The sequence below is a fragment of the Balaenoptera musculus genome, chromosome 14 (assembly GCF_009873245.2).
Source record: "Balaenoptera musculus isolate JJ_BM4_2016_0621 chromosome 14, mBalMus1.pri.v3, whole genome shotgun sequence".
In the NCBI taxonomy this organism is placed as follows: domain Eukaryota; kingdom Metazoa; phylum Chordata; class Mammalia; order Artiodactyla; family Balaenopteridae; genus Balaenoptera; species Balaenoptera musculus.
In genome coordinates this window covers 66,184,031-66,204,130 of record NC_045798.1, presented here as the reverse complement: position 1 = coordinate 66,204,130, position 20,100 = coordinate 66,184,031, and the positions used below count along the sequence as shown (strand labels likewise).

The following is a 20,100-nucleotide window of genomic DNA, read 5'->3' as shown; positions in this document are numbered from 1 at the left end:
GGTAGAGGTTAGTACTGCGTAGCTCAATCACCAGGTACTTAGCACCCAATGCATGGCTGGAATCCAGTTTTAAGTTCTTTGAGGGACAGGAAAAAAACTGTAAGGCATACTTCCTGAACCCAACAAGCTTACTTTACAGTTTATAGAGACAAGACAATACACAAAAACCAAATGACGAACAATATTAGGCAGTACATGTGTAAGAGCTAAATTGGAAGAATTCCGAAGTGAGGTCAAGGGTGGTCAGGAAAGGCTCCAGAGAAGAGGACACACTTGAGCTGAGCCTGGACACTGGTATTCAGATGACCCTAGAGAGAGAGAGAGGGCTTTCCTGCTGCAGGACTTGACCTGAGTGAGCAGGAGCTTGGCGCTGGAGGTGGATGTGGTGTGTTCATGACCCTGAAGTCACTGGCCCCACCAGAGCACAGAAGCATCTTCAGATCTATCCTGTGGGTTATGATTCTACTCCTGTGACCTTGGCCTCCCTCCTCATCCTCTCCCAACTCTTCCAGCGTCTGCCAAGCAGCAGGTTCTTTGAGGCTCAGCGCACCCCTTCAGGGTGCCAGCGTACAGGGCATGTTGAGAGCATGCCATGTGGGATCCCAGGTGTTCACGGTTGAATCTGCTTTCCACCTCCAGTTAGGGTCCAGGTCTGAGAGCTGAATCCAGCCTCATGAGGTCAGCTTACTGGCAGACTCCATCACTCTGCCTTGACTCTTGGCTTCCTTTTTCCTCTTCACAAAGCACCTGATTTTGTGGATCCACAGGTCCCCAAAGGAACTGACCAGAACTGGGCTCAGAAGCTCTACGACCGGCACTCTGGCAGCCAGCACTTCCAGAAACCCCGCATGTCCAACACGGCCTTCATTGTCGTCCACTTTGCAGATAAGGTGGGTCTCCTTTTGGTGGGCCTGGTGCTCCGTGAGCCCCGTCCAAGGTGGACTCGGGGTTCCTGGGCTAAGAGGGAGCTGACCTTTGAATTCAGAGGGCCTGGAGTCTCTTGGGTGGGGCCTTGTCTACTCTCCTGGAGCCTGAGAGAGAAAAGGAAAGAGTGGCTCTTCTTCAGGTAGCTCCTTTCCCAGCAGCTGGCGTAAACTTAGAATTTCTCTACTTGGATTGTGTTCTGTGTGCTCTAGCCCAGTGCTTCTCAAATTTTCATGTGTGTGCAGGTCACCTGGGGTATTGCTCAAAGGCAAGTTCTAATTCAGTAGATCTGGGGTGAGGCCGACAAGCTGCATTTAGAGCACCCAAAGGAAGCCTTCTATTAAAGGCCATCTTACAGGAACTCCTTTTTAAAACAATATGGTTTTCTGCAAAATGAATATTCAGCTCCCTCTATGTAAACCCTGATCACATCTTGGGTTTGCATTTTGGATGAGAACATCTGTGGGTTTCCCATGTACGCAAGCTCTTTTCAGAAAACACTGTGGATGAGCTGAAACTACTGGAGAAGCTGCTGAGGGTCCCAGGTCAGGCTGGAGCACTAACTACCATTTCTGTTTCCTGCCGTGGCTCCAGGTGGAGTACCTTTCAGAGAGTTTTCTGGAGAAAAACAGAGACACGGTGTACGAAGAGCAGATCAACATTCTGAAGGCCAGCAAGGTAAAGAGCGTCAGAAGCAGGGAAACAGAGGCGGAGTGTCCACGGCCAGAGCCGGACAGGGTGTGGTTGGTGGTGTCCCCACTCTGGAGGGGCCGAGGCAGAGGTGCGGGGCGGGGGGAGGTGAGGGGTCTGTAGGTTATTTCAGTCTGAGAATTTGAGAACGGCCTGATGGAGGGAAGAAAGCAAGGGATGACAGAGGTGACTGGGAAAGATACCAGCTAATGGAAGGACAGGGGGGTGGGGGGGAACAGGAGAAGTGACAATCCGGAGAGACGATGGTAGGTATAACTATGAAAACATTGCTGGCATCCATCGGATCATTTGTCCTCCATCTCCTACGGCAGATGTAAAAGTACTTAAACCCCTTCAAATCCTAGTATCAGTGCGTTTAATTTCTGCTTGGCAGTCTGTGGAACTTCCCTATGGCCAGAAACTTAAATGGAATAATAGGATTCAAGGGACACTTAAATCTACAGTTTTGGAATGTTACTTTCTGTTATCTCCAGAATTTCAGTTATTTCCTTCTCAGGAGCATGACGAAAAGATAGCCAATATTGTGTCCATTCTACAGGTAGAGGGAACAAGGCACTGATTCACCTAAACAAATATTTGTTAAGCACATACCTTGTGAGGCACTGCCCCTAAATGCACCTTGTACAAAGGTGAATAAGATAGATTCTACTCTCTAGGTGTTTACGTTCTAGTGGGCTGTGAGTGGGCAGAAAAAGAAGCATACAGTACCTGAAAAGAGAGGAGGTTTGGCTGGGGTGGGGGTGGGGTGCGGGGAGCGCGAGCCCCGCCGTTACAGAAAGCCACCTCGCAGGTGCCGTTGCTGGCTTCAGCCCTTCAGAGGGAACCCAGAAAAGGACTCTCCAGGATTTACGAGGCTTTCTACCAGACCACATGGTACTGAACTCACTGCAGAGGCCTGATAACACTAGAAATGGCAGATTAATTTCTCTTTGTGATAAGCTTTAGATGAATGCAGTAGGGTGAGATGATGGAATGGAGAAAATACACCCCGCAAAATGGACCCAGGCACCTAAAGCAAGTAAATCACGTGGTCCTGAGGCCAGGGTTTTAGGGAGGATTTGAGTCAGTACCAGCAATTTGGGCGGCCCGGGGCAGACCCCGGCCCTGTGTCATCTCCCAGTATCTGGAGCATCAGGGAATTAGTCGTCACTAAGACAAATTTGCTTTGGTAAATGTGCATGTCAGTGCAAGATTAACCCCTCGGCTTGCCAGGTGTCCAGCCCTCTAATGTATGGTGGTTAACATGACTTTTTCCATTCTTTGCAAGGGAGGTGGGGAACGGGAGAAAAGCCACAGGGAGAGAGTAGAAGTGGATGGTTTGAGCCCTGAGGAGCACGTGTCCTCACTGTGTGCGTCTTAGAAGTTAGACGCCTGTGACCTCCTGTTACTGTGACACTGTCCTTAGAGGGCTGAGAAATTTTGTTACAAGTTTCTCCTTTCAGGTGGGAGCACAAATGAGGGGCATGCAGCGTCTGGTTCTGCCATTAATTTTTGTCTTAATTGGGTGTCTCTTAGGGATCCCAGAATCTAGAAGGGAATCTCTCACACTCTCTCTCCAGCAGATCATCTGTTATTAGTCACTGAGATTTTTTTTCTTATTTTTATTTAACAAACTTTATTGAATATTTGTGTGGTATGTAGTGGTAACAAATGTATGTAGTTAACCTCACAGAACTTACAGTCTAGTGAAAAGATATAGAGTTTAATCAAAAATTTTGGTAATGCTGTGAAGGTCAAGAAGAAGGTTCTATGGAAAAGACTAATAGAAATGTGCTGGGAGTCCCCAAGGTCACCCCCAAATTGAACCATTTGCTAGGAGGACTCACAGAACTCAGCATATTGTAGTACTCATGGCTATGATTTATTACAGCAAAAGGATACAAAGCGAATCAGCAAAGGGAGAAGGTGCATGGGGTGAAGTCCAGGGGAAACCAGGTGCAAGCTTCCAGAGTCCTTTTCCGCTGGAGTCGCACTGAATATACTTAATTTCCACAGCAGTGAGTTGTGATGTTGCCTGTGACCTGTCTACCAGAGCAGCTCACCTGAGCCTGGGCATTTAGGGTTCCCTACTGAGAGTCAGTGACGTGGGCACCCTTTGCCTAGCACATACCAAAATTCCAGACTCCCAGAAGGAAAGCAGGTTCATTCAGCATAAACCATATTGTTTGCATAAACAGTTTAGGCTCAGTGAACCATTCTTATCAGGGACTGCTGAAAATCCTCTCAAAATCCACATTTCCAGACACCAGCCAAGGGTCAACCTTGTAAGCAGGCCTTTCTAGGATGGCAGTCTCAGGCCTGCCATGTTAGCTCTTTTCTAAATAGGGATATCATTGTAGATTGGGTTTTTATTAGAAATGAAATATAGGCTTATAAAAATTCAAATAGTATAGAAATATATAAAATGAAAGTATTCTCTCCCATTCCTGACCTCCCTTTTCACGAATTCCCATTCTGATGATACAAACATACTGGTACATCATTTTTAAGATTGAAATGGGGACTTCCCTGGTGGCACAGTGGATAAGAATCCACCTGCCAATGCAGGGGACACGGGTTTGATCCCTGGTCCGGGAAGACCCCACGTGCCGCGGAGCAACTAAGCCCGTGCGCCACAACTACTGAGGCTGCGCTCTAGAGCCCGCAAGCCACAACTACTGAAGCCCGTGCGCCTAGAGCCCGTGCTCCACAACAAAAAGAAGCCACTGCAATGAGAAACCTGCGCACCGCAACGAAGTGTAGCCCCCGCACACCACAACTAGAGAAAGCCCACACGCAGTACCGAAGACCCAACACAGCCAAAAAAATTTTAAAAAAAGATTGCAATGAATTGCATTATACATTGTCCTCTCTAATTTTTCACTTACCATTGTATCTTGGCCATCTTTCCACATGAGTACATATCCACTTCTTTTTTTAAACAACTGTTGGTATTTTGCTAATTCAAATAATACTGCAAGGAATGCCCTTTACATATATCTTTGCTTACTTGTATAGTTATGTCTGTAAAATTTTAGAAATGGAATTGACGGTTCAAAGAATGTGCACTTCAAAAGTCTAGAGTTATTGCTAAGTTGGAGTGTAAAATAGGTCTGTGATCTACTCTTAAATGGTACCAACTCCTTTCTCTTCCCTGTCCACCTGCCACAACTCTAGCCTTCCCCTTCACCAACTAACATTTCTAAAGAACCAATGACCTTGTTGTCAGACCCTTCCACCCCCATCCCAGCAAACCCTCAGAGGTGCTGTGATGGTGGCCAGCAGTACTCAGAGATGAACCGAGAGAGGCTTCTAGGCCCACCAGACCCCAGCAGGAGGAGGGAGCGCTGAGAACTCTCCACCCTGGACCCATTTCAGACATCCCAGAGGATGGAAAGCAGAGATCGACACTAGGTCACTATAAACCTACAGATGGGATTTCCACAGACTGCAGCTACGAATCAGAGTGATCAGAAATGTGCTTTAAATCATTTGGACAGATGGACACCTCTGGCGACATCTGTCATTGTAGCATTTTTAAAACTCATAGTTTAAAATGAGCCTCTATCGTTTTCTTTAATTTTTTTTCACAGTAGTCCCACAAGGTTTATGTTTCTAAGACGCACTTAAAAGCAGAGAGAAAAATAAAGACCTGGAAAGATGCAAGCCTGTGGTATCCAGTTAATGCCCAGTTGTTTTTTTTTTTATTGATTTTCTTCTCACTAATAATAGCTAGATCTTAGATCCTATAAGTAAATCCATAGTTTTACTTAAAGCATTTTTATCTGGGGGGAGACCTATTAGCTTTTTTCTTTTGTGTGGCATCCCTGGTAAGAAATTAACAAATCATTGTGAAAAATTAAGCAGTATTGGGATGGAAGACTACCACATACCCTATCAGCCAAAAGGATGTTTGAAGAACTCCCACTAAGAACAGCCAGATAAAACGGTGTTAATGAGAATGTAATTAGTAAAGCCAGTTATATTGCCTAAGAGGCTATAATATAGCTAATTGCTTTCTCAGCTATCAGAGAGCTATAAATAGAGACTTAAGAGATGCCTCTTTAAAACATGATTTCAGGTTAACAGACTGATTTGTTTTAGATGCTAAAGGTGGAGGGTTTTCCTTCTTAGTGTTTATTGTAAAAAGCAATATTTTATCAATCTGAAAAAAAAATCTCAAAAGGAGAATTTTTTTCTTCTGGAGATTTCCTCTTCTGGGGCAGTGCTGAGTGTAAGTCAGAGAGATGGGCAGTGGGTCCAGAGTTTATGCCAGCAGGTGCTGGGCAGTGAGGGCCACGCTGGGCCGTGTTCCTAGGCAGGCAGCCATGGTGCCATCTCTCCACGCCATCCCAGCGGAAGGGATCTCGAGACCAATGTGGTCCAGAGGCCAAGTAGACGATATTAGCCCAAAGCTGCCTACCCTGGGCCGTGACAATCCCAGAGGTCCAGGAGTCAGGATGGAGTAGCTCCAACAAGGCCCAAACTCTGTCTCCCCCCATCTCTGTTCTCCCTCAACTTCAGCTCGTCAAGGGTGACAATGCATGCGTTCCATTGCTTTCCGTGCTGCTAGCTTCCTTACAGGTTATACACACATTTCATTTTGAGCAAACGCATTTGCTTTAAATTTTTTCTTAATTTATTTTTTATATAATAGCCTTTGAGTCAACATACTATATAACATTTGCTTTTAAGTGTTTTTGGAATGCTTGCTGTTTAAAATCAGTTTTTACTGGTAGTTAAAACGCCTCTACCAACATTTAGAATAAATAGGTAACTATGTAAGAGAGAACTTTAGTCAGTAAAACAATATAATCATTCTCTGCAATCCAGGAAGGTCCCCCTTTCCTTCTTTAAACAAATAAAGTGCTGAAACTTTTCCTCCAAAAAACAGAATATTTCTTACCTAAAAGTTCGAGATTTTTTTTTCCCCCCAGAGGGTAGCATTTACCAATTAAAAGAATTGAAAAGAAAATGTGTTTGTTACTTTGTTTACAGCCGTAGCTTTTAAAGATAAGATTCTAGACAAGAGATTCCAATCAAATGGTTATTATAGTGTGTCTTATTTTAGTTTCACATGTCTGTTTTAAAGAAAAGATATTTTATGTTCATATAAATGGAAGTGAATAGGTGTGATTTCCAAGGTAACAGCTATGTATATACCTGTAACTGACATTTTTCTTAAACTGTCAAGTGGTCTTTAGAAAGTGTTTTCATACTTCTTTTAATCCCTTTTCAAATAGATCTGCCTCAGGCTTTTAAAATCTATATATAGACTTGAATAGCAGAGGACTGGAAAGCCAGTACCTGTGGACACTTTGAAATAAGTGACAAATAGTATCAGGGAAGTACTTGGTTTGTTTGAAGGTTTTATCTAAGTGTTTTCAAGACTGAAGGGAGTAAATTTTTAGAAAGGCCCAGGTGGATCGTGTTTCTGAGGGCTGCCCTAAGACGAATTGTAGTACTTCCATTACTGGTCGGTCAGCTGGTAAATAGACTTTCCAGTCACTCTAAGAGCAGAACTGGAGTTAGTCAATTAAAAAAAAAAATTTTTTTTTTTCTCTCACTCAGAAATGTGTTCCTTTGCGTGAATCCTTTTTCAAACAGGAGCTTGGTAACTACTTTTCATTGAGACTTGGGGTTTATTTACAGCTGGGACACTCCTGGGACAAGGAGGTCCCTGTCTGGCCCAGCCCCCTTGTCCTGGTGGGCGGGCTGGGAGTGAGGTGGTGGAGTATTAACTTACCTGGTCTTTTACTACTGCCTGCAGCCTGAGGTTGAACATGGTGCCTGTCGGTCTTTCAGTCCTGTGGTCAAATTAGATGTCTCTGTACGTTTACTGAGTTTATAATACAAATTCTGTATAGAATGTAAAGCCTGCCCCTCCTCCCTAAAGTCCCAACAAACTCATCTTCTTCTCCATCCCAGGGACCCTACCACTTCCAAATGCAGTCTCAATAGCAGGGACCTACAATTAAAACATAACTTTTAAAATAAAATTCAAATTCTCCAAACTAAACCTTGGTTGTTCCCAAATTATAGCACAATGCCAGTGTAGATTAAAATCTGCCTTGAACAGAAGTTTTCCTTTTTTGTTCTTAAGTTATAAATCCTTTAATATGTCAAATTAAAAAAGAAAGGCATAGCTTTTCTGATTGAAGCAAGAGAAAGGGGCTTACGTTTTAAAATACTCTTATAATTGAATCCAATTTCAAAGTTCCTCCTGTGGTTCTGATACATGCTCCTGACCTTAGAAGTTAACAGATTTTTCACAGAAAAAGCCACTACTAACGATTTCGGTACATTAGACCCCTTAAACAGTGTAGTCATGCAGTTGGTAACTTCTACCCAAGACTCAAACATCTTGGAAGTCTATTTCTGAAAGTATATGAATTAGAATAATGTAATCAGTGTATATATTGTTTAGACTTGGCAGACTGAATCACTGATGTCTTTAGAATGTGAACCTGGCTTCAGCCTCCCACTAATTATTTCCCTATGGAAATTTCTAGGTGCCACTCTGCCTGGGCACCTGACCTTTTCTCACGTGTGCCTTGGCTCTCTGGCACCAGTTTACAGAGTCCCCATGCCTGGGCTGTCCTCTCCCCGCACGCCTCCAGCCCCTACCCCTGTTCTCAGTTAATATGTGTGATGGTGGCTCTCTGCCATGGGCAGTGAGGACCAGCAGGTCTGTAAACGGGGTTACTGGGTATGGTTTGGATTTAGAGAAAACTGGCTGTGGGGTAGAATGTGTTTGTATGAACGTATGCCTGGAGGTAGGGCACTCGAGTTTTGGAGGTGACTATAGTGACCCAGGAGAGAGCTCAGGTAGACCTGAACCAGGGCAGCAACGTTCTGGTTGATGGAGAAAGGACTGCTGAGACTTAACCATGGACAGAACTTGGTGATTAATGGGGATGAGAAGTAGGGTGATGGCAGGATCTCTAAGCTAAATCTGGGAAGACAGCAGGTGGTGGTGGTTTGGGCCATGTTGCATTTGGAGTTTCCAGTGGAACACCCAGAGGGGGGAGGAGCAGGATATTCAGCAGATGGTTGGAACTATGGACCGTGGTAGTGGAAGAAAATCAAGATGGAGAGATGGGCTTGAAGGTGATAGTTGAAGGCATGGGCATGAAGGATACTGTCCAGGGAATGAGTGTTAGAAAAATTAAGTGGTGAGGATGCAGTTTGGGGGATCAGCAACTCAAAGGAGAGAAGTGCAGAAGATGGACCAGTGAAAGGTGCTGGGAAAGAACACATTGGGAAAAGTAGGCAGAAAGTCGGAGGAATGTGGACCTGCTGAATCTCAGGGAAGAGGTCTTCTGAGAGGAGGCCCAGGTCAGTGCTACCAGCCCTGGCTCATCCATTAACCAACAGCCCTGGGCGAGCTGATGCTGCCCACCATGGCTGCTGTGGGGCGACTGGGGGTTGAAGCAGGGTCTGGTAGGTCCCTCCTCCCAGAGCTGCTCTTTCCTCACCTGCCACAGGAAGTTGAGGGTTGATCTTTATGGTTCTTCCAGATTTAAATTCTATGATTCTGTTTCCTCTTCAGCTCAGAAATATAACTTCCTCAGGCATCTGTACTTTCACAATGTAGACAGATTTTTCATATATATATATATATATATATATATATATATATACACCCAATAAAAATAATAAAACTAGATCATGTGTGAGTGCTTATTCTATGCCGGGCACTCTCCTCTGTACTCACGTGGATTATCTCCTTTAGTCTTCTCTTCAGCTCTCATCCTCCATCAAGTGGGGAGGCTAGGAGGCTGTAGGTTCAGCAAGCCTAGGGCTCAGGGCCCAGCACAGACCTCGGGTGGTACCCAGTTGGCACAGACTGAGCCTGGGAGAGGCAGAAACGAGTGGATGAAGTGATTTGGGAAAGGGTCGTGGAGGAGGCAGGGCCGGATCCTGAGAGATGGGGCTCTCGGGACGAGCAGGTAGGAGAAGGGGGTGGGTGTTTCAGATAAGAATAACAGTGAGCAAAGGTGGGAATAACAAGTGTGGTGGTTTATGTGACAGTAAAGTGATCAACTTCGTCTAGAGACTGTCCTACAGAGTGAAGTAAGTCAGAAAGAGAAAAACAAATGTCATATAATATCGCTTATATGTGGAATCTAGAAAAGTGGTAGAGATGAACTTATTTGCAAAGCAGAAATAGAGACACAGATGTAGAGAACAAACTTATGGTTACCAAGGGGGGAAGGGGGGGTGGGATGAACTGGGAGATTGGGATTGGCGTATATACACTACTATGTATAAAATAGGTAACTAATGAGAACCTACTGTATAGCACAGGGAGCCCTACTCACTGCTCTGTGGTGACCTAAGTGGGAAGGAAATCTAAAAAAGAGTGGATATATGTATACGTATAACTGATTCGCTTTGCTGCACAGCAGGAACTAACACAGCATTGTAAAGCAGCTCTACGCCAATAAAAATTAATTTTAAGAAAAAAGATATTATCTGAGAGGGGGTGAGTGGGATCAGATTGCAGAGCCCCCGGAAGGCAGACTCAGGGCATTCAGAATTGGCAGGAGGAGATGGGCGACACCATCGTTATGGGGGCTGTGGGAAGAAAGGTGCAGGGCATGCGAAGGAGCAGAGCCTGGACCTTGAGGCACAAGCATTTGAGCCTCTCTTCTGTTGGGATTGGGAGTGGCTCAGGGTTAGAGAGTGGGGCCCGGGGCTCCTTTTGTTCCCTCCCCACGTGCAGGCATGTGGTAGTGGCCTTACAACACTTGATTCTATCCCCAGCATCCACTTCCCCAAGGGATGCTGGCAGGACTAGTTTTGTAGGGGACGGGGGAGGGCTGGGACTCTCTGTCCCACCTGCCCCTCATGCATGGCCTGATCTTCACCCTGGTACACACAGTGTATTAACACAGAGGTATTCTTATTTAGTCTCATAACAACTCCATATAATGGGTACATTCTTATCCCTATTTTACTGATGAAGAAAATAAGGCTTAAGGAAGTTAAATAACTTTACAAGACCCAGTAATAATAAGTATGGAAAAATGTAAACAGTTTTCTTAGAACATAGCTACCTTCTACCACACCAGAAGGGAAAGAAGTTTTGCCCATCTTTGTAGGTAAAGGTTAAGTGAGATTGTCTGGGAAAATTACTTTTTTCCTTTCTTTAAATTGAGATATAATTCTTGTACCAAAAGTTCACCCTTTTAAATTGTGTAATTCAGTGGTTTTAGTACATTCACCAAGTTGTACAACTACCGCCATGCTAAATTCCAGAATATTTTCATCACTCCAAAAAGAAACTCTGTCCCCATCAGCAGGCATTTCACTTTGCCCCTCCCCTCGCCCCTGGCAAACCGTATACTACCTTCTGTCCCCTGGACATTTCCTGTAAATGGAATCACACACTATGTAGTCTTCTCTGTCCGGCTTCTTTCACTTGGCATGTTTCCAAGGTTCACGCAGGTTGTAGCATGTATGAGGACTTCATTCCTTTATATATTTTTTTGAGTAATATTGCACTGCGTGTATTCACCGTATTCTGCTCGTCTGTTCATCAGTTGATGGGCATTTGGGTTGTTCCTGCTTTGTGGGCATTAGGAATAGTGCTGTACATGTGTAACGCCATTAGGAATAATGTGGACGTGTGTTTCCAGTTCTCGCAGGCGTGTATTGGAAAGCTACTTGGAAAGAGTGTAAGCAGCATAAAGTCCAGGAACTCTTGTTCTCTGTCTTCTTCCTGTGTTTGTTTCTAGTTCTCCCTGGTGGCTGACTTGTTCCATGATGGCAAAGACTCTGCTTCTGCTGCTGCCACATCTTCAAAGATCAGCGTTCGCTCTGCCAGACCCCCCCTGAAAGCCTCCAACAAGGAGCACAAGAAAACCGTGGGCCACCAGGTCAGCCCCAGGCCTCACAGCGGGAGCTGTGGGCCCTGGCACATGTAGCGGGGCTGCCTCTCTGGAGACGAAGGATGTAGGTGCAGAGTCAGAGGGAGGCCAGAGTGGCCTCGGCATCTGCATCCCCAGCACCCAGCCTGGTCTTTCTGTGCCCTTTGAAGAAGGAAGCTGCGACACCTTCTCTTGAGGGAACTGGCAGGAGAGAGAAAGAGGATGACTTCAGCCCCACACGATGCGTCTAATCCCTGTGGGGATTGTAGATGTTGCCGGACCACAGACACCTGTGGGCGAGGCCAGAGGTCTAGAGGTGCAGTTGTTGAGGGAGGGGTCAATAGCCTGGGGACCCAGAAACTGAGAAACAGCTCCTGCTGTGGGTTTGCTGTGGGATTTTATGTCCGGTGTGTCTCCCAAGAGAAGAGAGTGTCTGCTGAGCCCCTGGCAACCACTGACCTTAATACTTCGATGGATTCCTGGCCCTGAGCATTTCCTATAAGGCAGTAATTCCCGGGATGCCCGGGCACCACGTGTCAGGGCTCCAGGGCCTCACCTTTAGGACTCATGGGCCTCCATTCACAGCGATGGTCCCTCTCACGCTCTTAGCGCTTGCTCACCTTATCTCATCTGATCAGGGCACTGAGTGAGACGCACCCGGGCAGTCTCTCCCCACGTGCTTTGAGGAGCCCTGGTGCCGGGGACGTGGGAGGGCCTTGGTTTTGGTCATGCAGCCAGGCAGCTGTCAAAGCTGGAGTCTGACACCAGGTCCCTGGGTGGCCCCCTGTCCTGGGTTAAACAGTAATGATCTAAACAATAAGAGTATTGACAGATACTACCACCAGTCTGTGTGTGCTCCTTTTTGTTCATTATTCAGCCACAAAGCTGAAGACAAATAAATCACCAGTCACTGATCTTTGTCTCCCCAGTTCCGCACCTCCCTGCAACTGCTCATGGAGACCCTGAACACCACAACGCCGCACTACGTCCGCTGCATCAAGCCCAACGATGAGAAGCTCCCCTTCTGGTGAGTGCCAGCCTCTTCGTGTGGCCTTAGAAGTTCAGGTGCAGCGGGGGCAGGCACAGCCTCTCAGAGGTCTGCGATCTTCAGCAGGATGAGTAGCTGATCCTGCACTCCCCAGATGGTTTATATGCCAAATACAGGTTGCACCTGTCTGCCGTCCGGAGGATTCAGGGGGATGAGAAGATCCAGTTCCTCGATCCCCTGTTGCTTTCAGTGGTGTTGAATGTGCCCACGAATCTGAGAACCACTTAGAAGTGTGCCGTTAAATGCAGACATAGTGCGTCTCACAGTGACTGCTCAGTTCAGAGACAGGAGCATGTCCATAGTGGTCAGGGAAGACTTCTTGATTGAGGAAACATAACCTCAAGCAGTGTGTCGATGCAGATGGTCCCATTTCTCACATCTCCTCTCCTGCTGGGCTTCCGGAGTTACCCACACTTGCTCACCTTCCCCTCACTCTAACCCAAATTCTGCCACTACTCCTACCTTAATAATTTTCTTCCATTTCTGTCACCACTCACATGGTTGACCTCACCCAAATCTGGGTAGCAGTGACTCTTCAGTATCTTTGCCATTTCTGGGTTGTGCCAGATTCCAGCCAGCCTTTCTGCAGGCCTGCTGCAGCTGCATTGGCCTCCTCACATTCAACGCGTGGAGACTCAGACTCATTCTTTCCCCCTTGAATGTTTCCTCTTTATTTGGTCTCTGTTGTAGTAAATGGCATAATGATTTCCTGACATCTCATCCACCCACCAAACTTCGTTCTTCCAAACCAGAAACCTGAGGTCTCTCTGGACCGGTGCTGACCAGTAGAACTTTCTGTGATGATGGAACTCTTCTATAATCTGCCTTGACCAACATGGTAGCCACTAGTCACATGTGACCGTTGAGTTCTTGCAATGTGGCTGGTGTGACTGAGAAAGTGAATTCCTAATTTCATTTTAATTACTTACAAGTGGCTAGTGGCTACCATATTGGACAGCATGACCCTTGATTCTTCCCTCTCCCTTACTCCCCAGGATCCAGTCATTGTCAAAGTCCCATGGAATCTACTTGAAAATTTCTCACACTGGTCTCCCTCGTCTCTCCCTTCCACTTTGGCCTTGTTTCAGACTCTCTTCATTTCTTGCCTGGAATACTGCCCTGCGCCTTTAGAATGGTCTCTCACTCACCTCTGCAGCCTCTTCTTCTGTTACCCTGAGCCTCCACATGTGCTATTCCCTCTGGCCGGAGAAGGGATATTTTTAAATTTTTCAAGCACTTTCTTCCCATCTTTCTGATTTCCTTTTTGGTCCTGGCATAATTTCTTTCTGTGAAATAATTTATTTTGTCAACTCTGACTCTCAGAATGAATATCTGAACTGCCTTCTGCAATTTGTATCAGTTAACAAAGCTTGACTTCCACTCACAGGAGCCTTGTGCTGAAAAAGGTTAGGAAGACAGCGTCAAATCAGCCTTCTTTGAAGCGTGCTGACTGTTCATTCTTCTCTCTTCCTCCAAGTTTCCGAGACACGCTTAGGAATTCCCCCCGTGTGGCATCTGTTTACCAGCTGCCTCCAGAAGAAAAGAGGCTGTTAGAAACACAGCATGTGTGAAGGACTTAGATTACGTGTGAAGGGCAGGAGAGGCGTGCTGGGCCCGGGAGAGGAGAGTCCAGGGCTGGCACCAGCTCTGCCCCCCAGCCAGCGCGACCTTGGGCAGTTCATTCGTCAGACCGGACGCCCGCCACGTGCCGAGTTCTCATGCTGGGTCCCCCTCCCAAGTGAAAGAAGACACTGGGGACTTTCAAAGGGACTTTCTAGTCCTAATATCCCATTTTTCTAAGACCCTCCTTTTCCTTCAGGACCAAAATCTTCCTCCCAATAAAGAAAATGGGGGGAATACAGAACCAAGTCAGAAAGCCTGGATTCTCTGCTACCAGTTATTTGGCTATTCCCAAACTAGTCCTTTACTGTCTTAGTCTCATTTCCTCATCTGTTCATTGTGGTTAAAGAAATAATTATCCTGATGGAAGAATTCAAGGAGATAATGGGGATTATTTGTGACAAGTATAAAAATGTATGCCATTAAAATATATGATGTTGTCGACATTCTGGAAGGAAAGTGCTATATCCCTCCTCCCATCCCCTAAAACTAGGCTTTCTCAACCTCAGCACTCTTGACCTTTTGGCCCAGGGAATTCTGTGCTGTGGGGCGTCCTGTGCGCTGGAAGAAGCTTAGCAGCATCCCTGGCCTCTACCCACTAGATGGGAGCATCCCTACTGTTGTGACAACTAAAAATGTTTTAAAGCATCACCACATGTTCCTTGGAGGGCAAAACTGCCCCCAGTGGAGAGCCGCTGTCCTGCGCTGAATGCTTTGTTAGCATCTCTTTTATAAAAGTCTTTCTCTCTACCTCTTCCTGTATTCAAAAACCATCTGTCCTGAGCACTGGGCTAGGACAGGTGGAATGACAATGAGTAAGACGCAGCCTTCATCCTTAAGGAGTTGCCAGCCACAGGTAACTGTTGACCACATGGAAGGAGAGACTGTCAGTGGGTCTGTAGAAGCCGCAGCAGCATAGAGACGAGAGGGCATGAAGTGTCCAGGAAGGAGGTGGCCTAGGGTGTGTGTGATCAACTGGGGTGGCTCGTCGGAGGAACTGGCCAGGTTTCCTGAAGGCCAGCCCACTGATCTTAGAAGCGGGTGGTCCTGAGCACCTCGGAGTCCTGCGTGTTGCGTGCACAGCACCGCAGAGCCCCAGGCAGCCTGTGCGGAAATCAATCAGGCGGCGCCATGGGAAAACATCTCACTCTGCGTCCAGCAAGCTTCCGGCTCTGCTGAACCTGCACAGTTTATTGAGAGAGGAGAGTATAACCCTGCATTTCAGCAGTTGGACCCTTACATATCTTTGGTAATATTTCAGTCCAGACTTAGGTGTTGCTTGTCTGCACTGTGGCCCTCCCAAATATAATAGGTGGAAGGGCTGGTCTTCACTCCCAGTTACTGGTAACTAGTGCAGGGAGGCAGACTGAGAGAGTTTAACAGTGAGGTTTCTTTACTATCAGGGAGATAAGATTAAGGTACAGAAGGCTGGCAGGCTTTACATGTCCCCTGGGGGTGTGTGGACAGGGGAGGGTCATGGCAGTATCTTCTTGGTATACTATCTTCTCGGTTTTTTTCTAACATCTTCCTCTCTTTTACATCACTCGATCATTACAACAAACCAGTAGATTAGAGTTGGGCAGATATTCTCAGCTCTCATTGAATGAGTGAGGAAGACGAGGTCCAGAGAGAGTGTTTTGCCCAAGGTGACATTAGCTGTTGGTGGCAGAGGTAAGGCCAGTCCAAGTTCCCGACTTCAGCCTTGCTCGTTTCCCCCACCACGGGGAAGAGGATGTGTGCAGAAGGACGGGATTTTGCTGAGGTCATCAAGAAGCAGGGAAGAATGTTAAAGCTGAGTTCAAAAATTATTTGCCACATACCTTCCTTGGGACCAACTCGGTGTGTGGGCCCCAAGAGAAGACGTTTCCCCCAAAGAGCTTCCACAGCACTGCATGGGAGCAGGGGTCACGTTTCCAAGCCGCTCCCCAGCCATCAGACAGGACCTGGTCCAGAGCTGGCATGCCCAGTTTTCACAGACATGATACAGGGGTCCAGAGCAGGAGGAGATGGGGGTGCTGGGGAAGAGTAATAGTCCTTTTAAGGAGGGAAGGGCCTCTCAGTGACAGCTCATTTTTCCACCCAGGAAGCAGCAGGAGGTCCTGGAGGAAGTAGGGACCCCAGCTAGACCCACAGCTCACAAAGGACTAGAGGTCACAGATGCTCGCCAAGCATGCTGCCCGTCCCCACCATGTGCAGCACGTTGAACTTGACCCTGTAGTTGTGCCAAGCAAAGGGAAGAAGCCGATGGCCAGTCGAGATCCCGGCTGCAGGGTGCCTCGAGGGAGAGGCTGCTGTGTGCAGAAAACCTTTCCCAAGGACAAGCACGTACACGTTGCGTTCCTAACTCAGGGCCCAGCTGACCACTTGAGAGGCGAGAGGAGCAGAACCTGTAAACAGCAGAGCCTGCCTCCCAAAGGCCGCCTTGGATCTCTCGAGGTCACAGGCAGCCTTTATGTCCCTCGGACATAGAGCTTCTTATGAAACTGATCACCACCACCAGTATGAAGGTCCTCCTCGGATCCCAGAACTGAGCCGAATCCTGGGGCGGCCTCAGCAAAATTACAAAGCGGGTGGCATAGTAAGAGGTTCAGCCTGTGGTCTAGTCTCAGCACGAGTGTTTCCTTTCGTCCTGTAAGACCCTTCCACTAAGGAGCTTTTGCTCTGCCTAAAAAAGATGAAATTAACTCCTCTGAAGTAACTGTTGGTATTCAGGACTCTGCAGAATTCAGCGCTTAGTTGTGCCTTACACGCTCAAAGTGCCATGTTCACCCTGGGGCTGGAGTCATCAGGAAGAGTTTATGGACAAGCTGGGTGTCCAAAGAATGTAGGACTTGGGCAGGCAGGGGGAGGCGGGAGGAAGTCAGAGTGAGCCCAGGCCTGGAGGAGGACGAGGGCGTCTCCTGGGACGCCGAGCCCTGCACATCGGAACCAAGAGAGTGCCCGGGGAAGGTCAGCTCGCGGTCTTCAGTCACTTGGAAAATGCCTGCTGTTTCCCCACTACCAAGTGCCCGCTGAGCCCAGGCCACTGCAGGGCACCATCTGCCTCAGTGGACTCCTGGGCCCCTGACCCACGTGCAACTCAGCGTAAGAGAGCAACGTGACCAGGGGCCGAGCAGGTCGTAGAGATGGGAGGACAGAGAGGGTGTGTCCCATGGAGAGATGTGAATCGAGGGCAGTCGACCCCAGGCCAGGTCCTTCCTGCAGAATTCCAGAATCCTGAATGGGTCCAGCTGCTGGGAGAAGAGCATCTGGGGCTGTCCGGGAGCGTGGCAGACAAATGTGAGAGGTTGCCTCCTGAGCCCTCTTGGGTCCTAGAAGTAAAGAAGCTGCCATCTACATTTACCCAACAGGGCAAGTAGGCTGCCCGACTGCCCGGCCAGGTGTGCGCTGAAGCCAGTACAATCCCCAGGATCCGGGACTGAGTCTGGAGGGCCTCACCCCTCCCCTCCCTCCTCCCAGAGTGCAAGGAGCAAGAGGCCCTCGGCTTGTAGCCAAGCTTCAGAACAGCCAGAAAGAAATGGAAACACTTATTCCTCATCCCAAATATAAATGATCAATTCTAGGTCAGCTTAATTCTTTCTCCACGAAGACTCCCTGATTACCCCAGCCAACCTCAACATCTTTCCCTCCAGTTTCTTTCAGCATTTTTACCACCTTTATCACATACTGCCTTGTGGTTTACTTCTTCTATACACTTCTCTCCTCTTCAAGTGTGGATACTCTTAGAAAATCCAGACCATGTCTGACTTTTTATTCCAGTGTCCTACTCAGTATATGTGTAGGACATACACGTATACCCAGACATACACATACACATATACGCAGAATAAAAACTGGGTTTTCAGTGCTAAACGTAGCATTTTAGGGTGGGTGAGTTGTTCAAGTCATGGCTCATATCTCTAAAGACAGGAAGATAAAGTTCTTCATCTATATGATTCTTAACTGGGCAGCTATCATGATAGTAGCTAACAACACGTGTGCCCTTAATGTTCTGCCAGGCATTGTTCTCACTGCTCTCATGGGCCATTACATTTCATCTTCACACTAACCCTCTAAAAGAGATACTTCTATGATCCCCACTTGACAGATGAAGATACTGCCGTGCAAGGTTATGTTACTTGCCCCAAATCACACATGCAGCTATAAGTGATCACGTCATGATTCAAACCCAGGTCTGCCTGGCCTGAGACTCCCGCTTTTAACTCCGGAGCCAAATAATGCTTGTGGTGCTGAGTGTATATGATTTGGCCGTTGAATTAAGACAGATGCCCCTGTGTATGGAAGTAATGAGGGAAGGCTCTGCAGAGGAAGCAGGAATGAGCCCTGGTGGGTGGACAGAATGCAGGGGGCAGAGAAGAGGAGTATGCCAGGTGAGAATAAGCACGTGCACAGAACTGAGGTGCTGAGATGGCTCGTGTGCTGCCAGTCAGTGTCTTTTAGTCTGTGCTTGGCCCCTGACCTTGAGCTCCAGGGTGCCTGTGCAGGACGGGGTGGTCTCTCCCTCTCCGCTGTTGCATTACTTTGCCGTTGGGACACTCACTGCTTGTCTTGTGTTTTGCAGCTTTGACCCGAAGAGAGCAGTGCAGCAGCTCCGAGCGTGCGGGGTGTTGGAGACCATTCGGATCAGCGCAGCTGGCTACCCGTCCAGGTACCGCGCCCCCTGGAGCCTGGCTCCCCAGGGAACCCTCTTACGTGCTGTCCCCCCAAGACAGAGCCTCCAGAAACGTTCCCCAGCACTGAGGGCTCAAGCAGGGCGCTGACAGACAGAAGAATTTCAGTGTGGGCTGAGAGATACGGGTGTCCACGGTAGCATCCTCCTGGACAGCTTGTCAGATTTCACCCTGGCATTGGTCTGGGTGTCGAGCTGGCTGGAGTTGCCAAGGGGATTTCTCCTGTGCCCAACTCCTACCTTGTCCTCTTTACCTTTTGTTTGTTTGTTCTTTTTTTTAAAATTTATTTTATTTATTTATTTTTGGCAGTGTTGGGTCTTCGTTTCTGTGTGAGGGCTTTCTCTAGTTGCGGCAAGCGGGGGCCACTCTTCATCACGGTGCGCGGGCCTCTCACTGTCGCGGCCTCTCTTGTTGCGGAGCACAGGCTCCAGACGCGCAGGCTCAGTAGTTGTGGCTCACGGGCCTAGTTGCTCCGCGGCATGTAGGATCTTCCCAGGCCAGGGCTCGAACCCGTGTCCCCTGCATTGGCAGGCAGATTCTCAACCACTGCGCCACCAGGGAAGCCCCCTATTTGTTCTTTATTGTAGTAAAATACACTAACGTTTACCATCTTAATCATTTTTAGGTGTACAGTTCAGTGGTATTAAGTCCATTTATATTTGTACAACCATCACCACTATTCATCCACGGAACTCTTTCATCTTGCAAAACTGAAACTGTACCCATTAAGCACAGCTCACCATTCCCTCCATTGGCAACCAGCATTCTACTTTCTGTCTCTATGATTTTGATGACTCTACACCGATGATTCATGGAAGTGGAATCATGCAGTGTTTGTCTTTTAGTGCCTGGCTTATTTCACTTCTCGTAATGTCTTTAAAATTCATCCATGTTGTAGCACGTGTCAGAACTTCCTTTTCTGAGGCTGAATAATATTCCCTTAAATGTAGAGACCACATTTCATCTGTTCATCTGTCAATGGACCCCTTTACCTTTTAATATAGAATCAAATATATGATGGAAAATGTCATTTCTTTGAGTTAAAAGACTGCTATCATGATCTAATTTGCATTGTGGATAGGCCATTGAGCCACCCCAGTGTCTGTTGAGGCTGTGCCAAGACCGTGGATCCCCTCTGCTGGACACTGGCCTGAAATAGGGGTGGGGTACAGATAGCGACCAACTAGCGTCCGTGAAATCACGTAAGCCAAACACCTTCTGCCAGGAACTGGAGCTGAACAGAGCACTGTAGCAACCCAGAGCCTGTGGTATT

General features: G+C 47.4%; 1 protein-coding gene across 6 annotated transcripts in view; it reads left to right on the top strand.

The window, feature by feature from the left end:
• MYO5B (myosin VB) overlaps positions 1-20,100 on the top strand; it is a 367,733-nt gene that overhangs the window by 266,964 nt on the left and 80,669 nt on the right. For all 6 annotated transcript variants that reach the window (XM_036823444.1, XM_036823439.1, XM_036823438.1 and 3 more), the window contains exons 13-17: positions 768-890; positions 1,519-1,602; positions 11,358-11,498; positions 12,419-12,516; positions 18,719-18,805. In XM_036823444.1, the coding sequence (XP_036679339.1) occupies positions 768-890; positions 1,519-1,602; positions 11,358-11,498; positions 12,419-12,516; positions 18,719-18,805 (533 nt within the window). The remainder of the gene's footprint in view (positions 1-767; positions 891-1,518; positions 1,603-11,357; positions 11,499-12,418; positions 12,517-18,718; positions 18,806-20,100) is intronic.